The sequence below is a fragment of the Lepisosteus platostomus genome, chromosome 3 (genome assembly GCF_059453375.1).
Source record: "Lepisosteus platostomus isolate fLepPlt1 chromosome 3, fLepPlt1.hap1, whole genome shotgun sequence".
NCBI lineage: Eukaryota > Metazoa > Chordata > Actinopteri > Semionotiformes > Lepisosteidae > Lepisosteus > Lepisosteus platostomus.
This window is the reverse complement of record NC_142613.1, coordinates 37,416,156-37,430,484: the sequence shown is the minus strand read 5'-3', so window position 1 is coordinate 37,430,484 and position 14,329 is coordinate 37,416,156. Positions and strand designations below refer to the sequence as shown.

The window sequence follows — 14,329 nt, the reverse complement described above, 5'->3', positions numbered from 1 at the left end:
GCTCACACCAGGCTCACACCTGCTTAGCTTCAATGGGTTGCCAGTTGTGAGTTGCAGGGTGATATGGCTGCTGGTATATATGTACTAATATATATACTATGTATATATATACTATATATATACTAATATATATGATTAGTTAGTTATCTAATCATATATAATCATAATCATTCTGTGCAGGAGATGTGAGAGCATCATTCTCTATTGCCAATGGACCTAAAGAGCAGCCAAATGTTGTTTTCCAAATTCAGCAATGAATGGATCAGTAGGATGAAACAGGATGAAATCTTTCCAGGGAGGACTTGAGTCTTTTGATCTGAGCACTGTGCAGGGAAAAACCTATAGTCCCTTCCAAGGAGTGTAAATTCCTTGGGGTTGTAACCAGTGAAGATGTAATCCACATTTCTGTGGCAAGATCAGTGATGTGATTCACAACTTCCTCCAGAACCAATGAGAATGAAAGAGATATCTGCATCACTGGCAAAAGAGATGACGACTGTTGCTGTACACTGCTTTATGCGAATGATAAATTTGCATGTTTTTTTTCTTAAAGTGCACCATGGGAATAATTTCAGTAAATTCAATCCAGATATCAAACCTTTAAACTTCATTTCAAATGATCTCTATTCAATATTTCCAACCAAAACTGTTTTAGTAATTTGGTCATTGCCCTGGCCTGAAAATAATCACTTGGAACTGTTTGTGTTGGGAATTTGTTTTTGTAACTAAGACTTGCACTCTAACCAAAGTAGCTAACCTGTAATACAGATAAAGAATTTAGTCACTTTGTTTAGTCACTTGTTAAAAGTGTTGACTTTGTCTCTCTCAAGAAGAGAAACAATAACGTTGGAACTGATTACCTTGTAATCGGTTTTACTCATATAAGCAGGGACCTACTGAATTAATTTAGAAAAATGATGGAAATATGCTTAATTTGGCAATGAAAAACAAAAATTAAAACATATTTGTTACAGGATTTTTATCTATGTGAGCTGCGAAAATCATCTCCTTACTTAACTCTTTATCATACCAAATTCCTAGTGCAGTTTCCATCTAGTAGATTGAATTTCAAATCACATTAATTTTAGAACAACTAATCACAGTAATACATCACATAAGGAAATCATTTTCATAGAATTCTATGAGAGAAACAATATAATAAAGAAAAGTAAATTTCAGTAAAATTTGCTGGTTTATAAATAAAGGTGAAAAAAGAAGGAACTGTGTAACTTACAAACTTAACAAAGGTGACTTCCTTGAATAATTCATAGCTCCTTCCCTGGATATCACACTGGTTTTTGAGTTCACATATATGTAATTTTACAGATCACATTCTTACAAAGTTATAGCCTCTTTTAATTTATGCATTTATTTTTCTTTGGAAATTATGCAGTGCCTTAAATTAACCTGTAAAACATAAATTTTTATGTTTGACTTGTTTTTCTAATTTTAATTTTAAATAGCTTTATGCACCCAGAGATATTAATATATACAATCTTAGGCACAACTTAACTTTCACATTTATAGAACTGAGGTATACATTCAAGTGAAATATCAAGTGCAGTTGTTCCTGGATCTCAATGGATGGGGAATAAACCTCCAGTTGTATTTTCTACTTTTTATACATTTTAAAGATAATCTCCCCTGTAGCTTACATGTGGATTCTTTTGCTTAATACAATGTTCTTAAAACAAAAATGAGAAATACAGCCAGAAATGTATAGCCAGAAAACCCTTCCTCATGTTTGTGAGGAAGAGGGGATCTGTGACAAAGAGATGGAGGGTCAAAAACAGACACAAAAGAAAAAGAGCTTTCTCTTCAAACAAAACTAGGATCCTTTTTTATATAGCTTACCTTCAACCTAAATCAAAATGCAGTCTAATCAGCAATTAAAATCTGTAGCAGCAATGTGTAAGTAACTGACAGGATCTCTGAAGGTCAGAGGTAATTTTTTGTCCGTTGAACCCAAACAAAAACAAAGATTTGTCTTTTTTGTGTTATTGGTTGTAAACTTGATTTAAAAAAGTATACACAAGCTCTGTCTGTGGATTCTGTCAAATACGCCTGCTGTGTTACAGGGGTACTACAAAATGCTGTCTCTGTCATCAGGGAACACTTGGAGATGAAGAGCCAAATGTGTCCCTGTATGAAATGATACTATTAAGAGAACACTCCAACAAAAATCATACTAAAATGATGAAAGCATGTTATTTGTTCCCAATATGTGTATTCAGCAATGCTTCTCATGAAGTAATAAAATACGATTAAAAAGTAAAGGTTCATTCCATGCTGAAAGGAAAAGATAAGACACAGCTATAGTACTGTACATACTTGATCAACATCAGCTAGAAGATACTGTCAGTAGAAAATTCACATGGAAATAAGTGTGAATACATAGTTTCTTAGAGATATTTCATAATGGGAAAAAAAAGTGAATCCGCATTTCTTTTGAGATGCTTTTATTGACCGTTTTTAAAGCACGTGTTTCTTTCACAGCTCTGTTTCCTCTGAGTTGACATCAGCCCACAGGATGTACGAGCCCTCCTCAGAGGAGTCTGTGCTGCTGAGAGACTCCTGGGAGACACGCAGCTCTTCTTGTGTCTGAGAACTCGAAACCATGTTCACCTTCTCACTGTCAGCATCTTCCTTGCCATCCTCTTGCCAGGAGGAGGGGGAAGGAATGGGCACTCCTTGAAGCTGCCAGTCTATCTGCAAAGTGACCAGGAAGACAAGAGAAGACATTGCTTGACAGGGGAATGTCAATAGGAAACCTGCTTTCTCCCGCATCTTTTTTACATGGCATTTTCAAAAGTCTGCTCTCTTCCAAGAGAACCCTATGGCACTGACAGCTTTAATAAAGGGGTTTACTTTAGCAGAGGGTCCTGTGTCCTGTAGTCGAGGAGGCCTGGAACTCGGTCTTTTTGTGCTCCTCACAGCTGGGAGGCCAATCAGTCCTGGGGCTGGAATTTCTTCACCAACCAGAAGCAACTGTTGCATTGGTAATATTTTAAAAGGTTTGATTGTCTGTAATATAATATATATATATATGTTTAACCTATGTAAAGAAGCAAACGGTGTAGATTACAGGATCTCTGGTAGAGACAGTGCCGATATAAGGACTTGCAGTAGCAGGGAGTCCAGGCAGCACTGTGACTCTCTCACTCACTGGAGGGGGTGCAGTAACTGGTCTGATGGGCTTCTTGACAGGAACATCAGCCCACTTCGTGGTTGGGGGTCTCTCTTTAGCCTGTGGAGCCTCTGGCGACACTGGCCCTGGAAACTGTTCAACCGGCTGTGGGTTTAGGAAAGAAGGCCAATGAATAAGGTGTACATCATATAGATATGTAGTATGTACATGTTCTTTATTTATGCTTTAGCTGTTCGTATGAACCCTTGTTTCCTCAAGAGCTTTAAGTGTTCAAGGCAGGGTTTATCCTTTACATAGCCAATTTCTAAAATAATATGGAATAATATAGAACATTACTGGTATTGACATCATCGGGGCAGCTCTTGCCAGATTTCTATCTTTTCAGCTTCAGTTGTGGAGAAGCCTGCATCAGAAACCCACAACTTATTGCTTTTCCTAAACTCCCTCCTAAGTACAATACCTTTAGTTTCTAATTCTGACCCTTTTCTACCCCCATAGGATCTAAGGGTTCTTGGATCAAACCCACAATGTTCACACAGTGTCCATGTGACTCACAGTTGTGTGTCCTTTTTCAGGGTCTTCATGTACTGCAGAGACAGGGTCTGTCACTGGAGTGGGCTTGTGGCTGTTCCACAGATTTTTGCAGCTGGAATCGTTAGGCTGAATCACAGTCGGTTCCACTTGGTTGTTCGAATCACATCCATCATTCAAATCACAGTCCTCAGACAATTTGAGATAATAACGATTTGAAATAATATAGGACATCACTGGTATTGACCTCATTGGGGCAGCTATTGCCAGTTTTCTACCTTTCAGTTTGACCACTGACTTAGAAAATCTGAAGCAATTTTGGCTCTGGAGTAAAAAGCATTAAGGGACATATTAAGAACATTGCAGAAGTTGCAAGCACTAGGAGCCTGTTAGGCCTGCCTTGGTGGTTTGGAAACCTACAGTATATTCTAAGTGAATGTAAAATGTATTTTTTCTATTTCTAGAAAACTATTAGTTTCTAATTGTTACCCTTTTTCTACCTGTTAGTTTCTCAGGGTACTTGGATCACACCCGCAATGTTCACACAGTGCCCATGTGACTCACAGTTGTGTGTCCTTTTTCAGGGTCTTTATGTCCTGCAGAGACAGGGTCTGTCACTGGAGTGGGGCCGCTGGAGTTGTTAGGCTGAATCCCAGTCGGTTCCGCTTGCTTGTTCGAGACTGATAGGGGGCTGGGGGGTGTCTTCACATCAGAGTCTGTAATTCAGATGACCATCAAGAAACAGACTGGAAATATTCAGATACATTCCTGTGAGGTGCTTCACAACCAAATTGTCTCCTGAACCCCATTTTTCAGAGTGTAGGGGTTGATGCAGATGACACACTAAGGCACATATTATTTTCTCTTACTCTTGGGTAAACATACCAAAGTCAGATCTGTTATCAGCAGACTTGTAAAAGGACTGTTGTCTCTCAGGCTAATAGAAGAAGCTCCTTACTTGTAGAAGTTGAGGTGGCAGGAGTGGGGGGGTCACTGGAGCTGAGGTCTTGTCTTTGCTGTCGCACGTTCTGGAATTTTTCCCAGGTGTGACTCCACCGCAGCAGACACAAAAGGCCAGGAGGTTCAGAAACAAGTAAAGCAGTTTCTGTTCTTGTTTCCTGTTTCCTGGATGCCTTTTTCTGTCACGAAGCGTTCTTTCTGGTCCCTACGCAGACGACACGATCTGGGGTTGAGTGAGGAAACAGGGAAAAAAGGCATGCAGGAAACAGGAATAAAAACAGGGGGGCGTGTCCAAGGAGTGTTGGTGTTCGGGGGAGGTGTGACCGAGGCAAACAATCCAGGGATGAGTCTAAAGAGAAATTCAAAAACAGGGCAAAATCCAAGGCCAGGTGATCCATCCGAGAGAGACGATTAAAAACAGGAACAGGAACAGGAACAGGAACAGGCTTCTGGCCTTCCAGGCCTGTGACCCCCTTGGATCACTCTGACATTGACCCATAGAGCAAAGAAGCTAATGAAAGATCTACTAAGCAAAGCAAATGAAGGTACAGTACATGCAGGGGTGTCCACAATTAAATGTGACCAATCTTCACATGTAAGAGGGTGAACCCCTTTTATAGGCTTGTGACAGTGTACGAATTCCACTGTCACCTGGAATAACATTCTGATCCGTTAATATTGCCAAGCATTAGTGTGAGGTCAGAACTCACCACATAAAGCTGTTTTTATCACTGTTCACTGTCTGCAACAACCCTTTCAATATACAATATTCAACAGCCTTTCAATAACTTAGATCTGTGCTTAACACTGCTTAACTGAGCTATCACAGTTGGCACCTTGCTGTGGGGATTCGTGCAGTGTCTCACAATCGCCTGGAGCACACTTGGTGTGGAGTTTGCATGTTCTCCCATGTTCTGTCTGGGCGAACTGGTGTCTCTACATCGCCGCTCCATATTTTTTTCTGTGTGCTCTACACTTAGCAGACAATCATACTGTAGCCCCACTTGTATTGTCACACTCCTGTAATGATAAAGATGAAAATATAAATATGGACGACTGATGTTTGTTTCACATTATGAGATCATATAAAGAAATGCTACTTTTACGAAGTATCAGATGCAAGGCAGGAATAATATAGCAGTCCATTTATCAGTGTAACCATTTTGTGTAACTGATTCGACCGTGTTCTTTTGTACTTACACTTATTGTAGATCTGCACAAGAGGTCACAGAAAATCACGGCTTATAAAATCATTGTACGTTCCTTAGTTTCAGTAAAGTAGAAACAACAATTAAACTGTGATGGAAATTTTTGGGAATATTTATCGTTACTTCTCCAGATTCCTCTCTTTGGGTCCTACTGGCCTCTGACATCTTTCCACCCTGCAGAGAGTCAGAAGGAGCAGAAGCTTTTCAACACACCTGAGCACACAGCGCTGGTGTCTGAGAGAATGTAGTGCACAAGCATGGAAAATGTGATGGAACTGGAAGAACTAATATTTAATATATTTTATTTTAAAAAATACATATTAAACTTTGGGATACCAGTAATTAAATCAGAGGCAAACTGAGATCAACGTTTATTAATAATGACACACTAAACAAAATAACACAACATACTCAGAGACCTATATCCTGACTCACCAGAAAACTAAAACAGACTGCTACCAAGAATTTGATAATCCTATATAAGACCTGCATATACTGTATCAACAAAAGAGATAACCCTTCTAAACTACACATTTACAAGGGGCCTAGACTTAAATCTTTAAATCTCTCTAAATCTGGATACTACAAAATGAATGGGACCCTTTCCCCCTATTCTAGAAAACATTGCAGCTACTGACAAGGAGAGAGTGTTTTTAGCCAGCAGCCATATCACCCTGCAACTCACAACTGGCAACCCCCTGAAGTTAAGCAGGTGTGAGCCTGGTCAGTACCTGGATGGGAGACCTCCTGGGAAAAACCAAGGTTGCTGCTGGAAGAGGAGTTAGTGCTCACCCTGTGGTCTGTGTGGGTCCTAATGTCCCAGTATAGTGACGGGGACACTATACTGTAAACAGACGCTGTCCTTCGGATGAGATGTAAAACCGAGGTCCTGACTCTCTGTGGTCATTAAAAATCTCAGGGCGCTTCTTGAAAAGAGTAGGGGTGTAACCCTGGTGTGATGGCCAAATTTCCCATTGGCCTCCTAATAATCTCCCTCTACGAATTGGCTACATTACTCTGCTCTCCTCCCCACTGATAGCTGATGTGTGGTGAGCGTTCTGGCGCACTATGGCTGTTGTTGCATCATCCAGGTGGATGCTGCACAATGGTTGTGGGATTCTTTATACAGGAAATCGGAATTATCTTACTAGTCAAGCACTTTACTAGAATTTAGTTTTTATGGTTGATTTGAACCAGGATCTCTCGTCTCCTCTGTTTCCCTTTTTCTCTCTTCTCTGTTCTTTTCCCCTCTCCCTAAACTTTATGTTTAAATGATAAAAAAACAAATAACACTAATAAACAAATGTACTTTGTTTCAATAGTGGACTCAAATAATAATAGATGCTATGCTTAGAGCACTTAATATACATTAAGACTAAGTGCCAATACCTGGCCTCAGTTAATCTATCCATATAACATTAGGTGGTGAATAAGGAAATTTACAAACCGTATCTCCAAAAATCCTTGAGATCCCGCAAAACTATTTTTCAGTCTAATGAATTGTTACATTTGATATGATTACAAATCTCTCCAGTTGCTTATGTTGATGAAGCTCCTATTGGACAAAAATATTTTTCTGTCATCAGAAATATCTGCTCACCTCACGCTGACCTTCAGTCCAAATCAGTTTATCTTCCACAAAGTTAAATTCATTCTCAGATGTATCAAATCTGCTGCTGGATCTCCATTTTTGTCAAAATATACCTTCTCTCCTACCAGTATGTTAAAATCCACCTCCTTGAGATAGTGAACAAGCTTTAAAACAAATTCATTGGAGCTAACTAAATACAAATAAAATATTTTGAAGGTCAAATGAAATTTCTGCTCCAGACACCTCATTCATTCCTGCCATGGCTGGAGTTCAGTGATGTCTGGGCATGTTCCATTCTTAAAAGGACCTTTTCCAGGGCTTCAGAGCTGCATGTCTGAAGAGCCAGTGGTATTGGGTACACAGCTTTGTACACGTTGTAAGTTACTCTTAACTGAGTCATATTAATGTAATAAGTTAAAGAGTTAGGGAATAAACCTCCAATTGGCTTCAGGGCAGATGATCTTTAAGAAAATACATACAGATATACATAAAAGGAGACATTTCAATTGGAGGATTATTCCCCATCCATACAGGTCCGGGAATAACTGCAATTGATATTTCATTTAAATATAAACCTCAGCTCAGGCGCGCGCATTTCCACAGTGGAAGATCCTGGACGAACCCAAGAAAGCCAACTGAAATACACGAGCCAGAAAATCAAACTGATGCAAGACAAAATTGACGACCTGGAAAACGGGACGGCAGAAAAACGTGAAAATCCTAGGCCTACCGGAGATGTCGGGGGGCTCCACACCACTTGCCCGATTTCTTCAATTCAAGCTACTAAAATGGCTGGACCTTCTCTCGGATAAAAGTTTGGACGTTGAACGAGCTCACAGATACAGTAACTCAGTCCTGCTCCATTTCCCAACAACCGGTCTGGTACGGCGTTGGTGCGATTTCTTCGCTTTCCTGATGAGGATGTCCTCCGGGTCGCGCTGTAATCGGCTCCTTTTCTACCAGGATGTCTCGGCGAATGTCATGAGTAAACGACGGGAGTTTGACACTGTGAAGAAAACTCTTGTTGACCGGAATTCCGCGGAATTCCGTTGTTCCGCGGATTTGCTGATCTGGCTGAACTACGCTGTATTCATAACGGAAAGTTACATTTATTCACCTCGCCAGCCTCTGCGAAAGACTTTATGGACAATATAAAATACTTAATTCTTCATTGTCAAGAATCGGTGGATTGAGGTAAACGGAGGAAAATAATAGACTCGGACCCCTGTTACGTTCGTTAAATATTTTTTTCAGTATTTAAGGGTTATTTGGAGCCTGGTCTGTTTTTATGGCGGGAGGGGTGGAGTGGGTTGATCTTTTGCCGTATTTTTCGTTGTGTTTTCCCGCAGGCTGTGAATATGCGCTGTTCACATTTCTGTTATGTTTGTTTGCAATATTAGTTGGGTTTAGTGACCTTTTTATATCGTGCGTGCCCAGTCGACTGGTGACGGGGCTCGGGGTGGGGGTTATTTTTCTTTTCTTAAAACGTTATTCTCTTCTCATGGTTGCAGCATCATTGGAGCCTTTAAGTGAATTTATAGCATAAATCTTGTTAACATTTCTGAGTTTTCTATAATGATCAATGACCAGTCCACTTAAATTTTTTATGCTAATGGAATAGGGTATGTTATTAAACGGAAGAAAATGCTGACATTTTTAAAAAAGGAACGAAAGCACATGGTTATAGTTCAAGAAAGGCCTTTAGCTGAAATTGAGCATTTGAAACTAAAAAAAAGATTGGGTGGGGCAGGTTTATTTTTCATCTTTTAATTCACGTAAAAGAAGCACGGCCATTCTTATAAATAAACATATCCGATTTATTTTTTAGCATTGAATTAACGGCCTAATTAGGCAAATTTGTTACAATATCAGGTTCTATATTTGGACAACATCCCTCTGTCCTCAATATTTCTGCTCCTAATGAAGATTCTTTCAACTTTATGGCTGATGCAGTGCTGTTATTTAACCAACACTGCAAAGGTGTTGGTATTCAGATGTATTTTAGATCGCATTATAGACATATCCTCAACTATCACTGAAACTCTAGATTAGCTTCCACTCTTAAAAACATATGTAGGGACTCTGGTCTTGTGTATATATGGAGAGAGTTGAATCCTCTAGTTAAAGATTATACCTTTTACTTTAATTCGCATGCCTCCTGTTCAAGACATGGCTATATTTTTATTCCCAGTTCATATGCTCATAATGTTTTATCCTGTCATATTACAGTAGTTCCGTTGTCCTATCTGATCATTCTCATATACAATTAGCGTTTACTGTTTCTGTAAGGTTAATAGACGGTTACATATGATCCCAGGTTAATTAATACTATAGAGATTTCTGTAAGGCACTTTACAAGTCACAAAATAATGTGTCACAGGTTGATATTGTCTCATACCTGGATAAGATATCACTCCCTACAGTTTCTGGGGATGATAGGAACGCTCTTAATGCATCTTTTACCCCTGAAGAGGTTCTGAATGCAATTTTATCTACAGTATGCCCTTGGGCAAGTCACTTGGGCTGGACGGATGCCCTCTGGAATTTTACAACAAAATTTGGCCTGAACTGCACCAGATCTTGATGCGTTTTCCATACTTTACTGGATCAAGGCTCATTATCTGTTAAGCCTCTATCTGCTTGCATTTTGAAAAAGGATTAGGATGCACATGATTGTGCATCCTATAGGCCTGTACGTTTATTGAGCTCTGATCGTAAGATATTGGCAAGGGTTCTTACTCAGAGATTAGAAAACATATTACCAAACATTATTTTACCTGATCAGACAGGGTTTGTAAAACCCAGATATAGTTCAGTTTGCGTCGGTTATTTAACATTAGCGATCTGGCCAATGGGAATGAAGAACCCACGTTATTAGTCTCTGGTGATGCTGAAAAATGTATTTGATAGAGTGGAATGAAATTTTCTGTTTACTATTATAGAAAAGTTTAGTTTGGGCCCAAAATGTATTAATTTAATCAAACTACTATACTCCAATCCCTAAGATGTGGTGACCACAAATGGTCTTTATCAAACAGATTCCAGATTGGCAGGGGTTGGAGACAGGGTTGTGCCCTCTCACCCCTCATTTTTGCATTGGTTATAGAACCATGTGCCAGGGGCCATAAGGATGAACACGGTTGTCTAAACCCCCCCTTTATGCCAGTGATAATCTTTTATATATAACTAAACCAGAACAATCAATTCCTGCAGTCTTGGAATATATTTCACAGTGTAGCAATGTTTCTGGTTACAAAATTAACCTCTCAAAATCACAGGCCTTGTCCATGAATATTGCCCCAAGTGCTAATATCAGAATCTTATCCCCCTTCCATCTAGTAAAAGATGGATTTACATATCTTGGCATTTTTATAACTTCAAGTCTATGTAGTCTTTTTAGTAAAAACTACACCACTCTAATAAGAACGTTAAGCATGTTTTAACCACATTGAGCCCTCTTCCAGTTTCCTTTTTTGGGAGGATAAATGTGGTCAGGATGAATATTCTTCCTCAGTTGATTTATCTGTTTCAGTCTCTTCCTTGCCACCTGCCTAATTCCTTCTTCAAAGAATTAAATATGAACATATATCAGTTTATTTGGAATAATAAAAAAAACAAGGGTCAAGTTTACACAATTATTAAAACCAGGGAGAAAGGGAGGTGCTGGGGTTCCCGTATTTCAGTTATATTATTAGTCTGCTCAAATAAAGCATAAGTTTGGTTGGTGTTCTAAAGGGCGTGATGGGCTTTGGGTTAATATGGAATCAGTAGTGTGTCATCCGTTGCCCATACAATCTTTCTCTCTCATCCTAGCGTTAATCCCGCATCAGCAGGGTCCGCTTGTCGGCACGCCCATCGCCATTTGGTGGTTTGAACCAAATCTTTGAGCTGACGTTGCCATTAAATGCGACCGAGAATACTCCAACCGGCGTGTAGCTCCACCTGCCGTCGGCTGTTGCCCATAAAATCTCTACCCTTTATTAGCAATGTTAGTCTATTGAGAAATCTATCGGATACATTTGTAGTACACAGTACTTTCCTGGTCAGATTTTAACTTAATATACCCACTTGTCCGTCTCTATTATCACCTATCACATTCAATCCTGATTTCACTCCATAGATGAGAAATATAGGACTTTTAGACGGGACCAGAAATTGGATTTTAGACCTTTCCTGTTTATTCTTACAAGAAATGTTGAAATCTTTTGGTCACATCAAAGCTGAATGTCATATTCCCACATCTGGGTTTTACAAATTTCTTCAAATACGGCATTATATTTTGTCTCCTATGAAAGAAAATAGATTGAGATTTGTTCTCTCTGAGGTTGAAAAAATCTTGGCTGAGGCTGAATAAAAAACGCCTGGTACACCTAGGCAAATGTTATCAAAGTTATATAATATATATCAGTTAATAATTGTATGTCTTCATATACAACCTTGAAAACTATCTGGGAGCGAGACAGGAGGCACTTATTTTCTGAGGAGGACTGGCTATTAATTTGTGAAAAGCTTTATCCAAAGTGCTGTTCCCTTACCATAGAGGAGCTTAATTTTAAATGTCTTAACAAATTTTATCAAACCCCAGTCCGTTTGCAAAAGATATACTCGGGTAGATCGAATCAGTGTTTTAAGCGTCACTCTCAGATGGGTACCTTTATTCATCTATTCTGGCAATGGATAAAATTAAACAAAACTGCAATAATGTACATTCTGTCATTAAAAAAATCTTGGGTAAAGATTTTACAATGTCTGCATAATTGTATCTTCTAAACAGTGATTATACAGTCAAACGTGACATTCAGATTCAGAATGTCTATTTTTTGTGCTTGTTCTGCAATGGTCTGTCACCGTACCAACTGTTGAAATGTGGCTCTCTTGTCTCTACATTTCTGCCTCTGGAAAAACTGACATACAGTGTATGGTCTCCACTCGAGTTCTGTGCACGTTTGGAAGATTTGCTCACCACTTTGGACTATTGAAAATCACCTTTCTTATGTCATTTATAAATTGTTTTTTTTTCCTTCTAAAATTATATTAGTATTGGAGGGCTGTGCAATTTTTTCACCTATATGCCATAGCATATCATTATGTAATTAATTTCCTTTTGCGTTAATGGCTAATGATTGCATTTTATTTTGAATGAGGTTATGCTATAAACTGACTTGTTACTGTTAAAAGCAAAATAAAAAGAAAATACAAAAACACTAACAAATATCAGAATAAAATAAAGTAAGCATATGTTATTTGTTACTCATTTGTGTAATCAGCCATGCTTCTCATAAAAGTAATACAATACAGTTAAAAAGTAAAGGTTCATTCCATGTTGAAAGGAAAAGATAAGACACAGCTATGGTACCTACTTCATCATTATCAGCTAGAAGATACTGTCAGTAAAAAATTCACATGGAAATAAAAGTGTGAATACATAGTTTCTTAGAGGTGCTTCATAATGAAAAAAAAACATGAATATAGATTTAGTTTGAAATGCTTTTATTGACTGTTTTCAAAGCACGTGTTTTTCTTTCACAGCTCTGTTTCCTCTGAGCCGACTTCAGCCCACAGGATGTACGAGCCCTCCTCAGAGGAGTCCGTGCTGCTGAGAGACTCCTGGGAGACACGCAGCTCTTCTTGTGTCTGAGAACTCGAAACCATGTTCACCTTCTCACTGTCAGCATCTTCCTCGCCATCCTCTTGCCAGGAGGAGGGGGAAGGAATGGGCACTCCTGGAAGCTGCCAATCTATCTGCAAAGTGACCAGGAAGACAAGAGAAGACATCGCTTGACATGGGAATGTCAATAGGAAACCTGCTTTTTTCAAGATCCTAGAGAAGTAGTAATGGGAAACTAGCCTTGTTAAGTATTTCCAGCATAGGAAACCACACTGACAAAAAACTTATTTCAGTTGACATCTCATATCATTTCATATCATGGAAATTGCTCCATGTAGGTGCCAATATATTTGCGAATGCCAGATTCTAACGGTGATCTGTGAAGGCCATATTGACTAAACAATTGAAATTTGTGCTGCCACTCAGATGAACATTTAGGCTTGTCAAGAGAGCACAGATATATACCACCTACATACTCCTGTATAAAAAAAGACAGTCAGCTCTCTTCCAAGAGAACCCTATGGCATCGACAGCTTTAATAAATGGGTTTACTTTAGCAGAGGGTCCTGTATCATGTAGTCGAGGAGGCTCAGAATTTGGTCGGTTTCTGTTCCTCACAGCTGGGAGGCCAATAAGTCCTGGGGCTGGAATTTCTTCACCAACCAGAGGCAACTGTTGCATTGGTAACATATAAAAGGTTCGATTGTCTGTAATTTAAAAATATTTAAAGGGTTTGACTGTAATTTAAAAATGTGTAAATGTATTTAATATATGTAACAAAGCAAACGGTGTAGCTTACAGGATCAGTGCCAGATAGTGCCGGCAGAGACAGTGCCGATACAAGGACTTGCAGTTACAGGGAGTTCCGGCAGCACTGTGACTCTCTCACTCACTGGAGGGGGTGCAGTAACTGGTCTGATGGGCTTCTTGACAGGAACATCAACCCACTTCGTGGTCGGGGGTCTCTCTTTAGCCTCTGGCGTCTCTGGTGACACTGGCCTTGGACACTGTTCGACTGGCTGTGGGTTTAGGAAATAAGGAGTGATGAATAAGGTGTACATCTCATAGATATATAGTATAGGCATGTTCTTTATTTATACTCCAGCTGTTCATATGAACCCTTGTTTCATCAAGAGCTTTAAGTGTTCAAGACAAAGTTTGTCCTTTACAAAGCCAATTTCTAAAGCAATGTGCAATCAAATAGAACATCACTAGTGTTGACCTCATCGGGGCAGCTCTTGTCAGTTTTCTACCTTTTAGTTTCAGCACTGACTTAGAAAATA

At 39.2% G+C, this 14,329-nt stretch overlaps 1 protein-coding gene across 2 annotated transcripts; it reads right to left on the bottom strand.

Annotated features, from left to right (window-relative positions):
* Nucleotides 1–2,204: 2,204 nt before the first annotated feature.
* LOC148674836 (uncharacterized) lies at nucleotides 2,205–9,470 on the bottom strand. Of its 2 annotated transcripts, XM_088625511.1 has the most exons (4): nucleotides 3,704–9,470; nucleotides 3,167–3,292; nucleotides 2,869–3,024; nucleotides 2,205–2,709 (listed from the first exon to the last, which is right to left on the bottom strand). In XM_088625511.1, exons 1-4 carry the CDS (start codon nucleotides 3,929–3,931, stop codon nucleotides 2,491–2,493), a joined length of 729 nt encoding a protein of 242 aa, XP_088481637.1. In that variant the 5' UTR covers nucleotides 3,932–9,470; the 3' UTR covers nucleotides 2,205–2,490. The 2 variants fall into 2 exon arrangements, with proteins under 2 accessions (XP_088481637.1, XP_088481638.1); XM_088625512.1 differs by lacking the exon at nucleotides 2,869–3,024 and having other exon boundaries at nucleotides 3,704–9,467.
* Nucleotides 9,471–14,329: the final 4,859 nt, after the last annotated feature.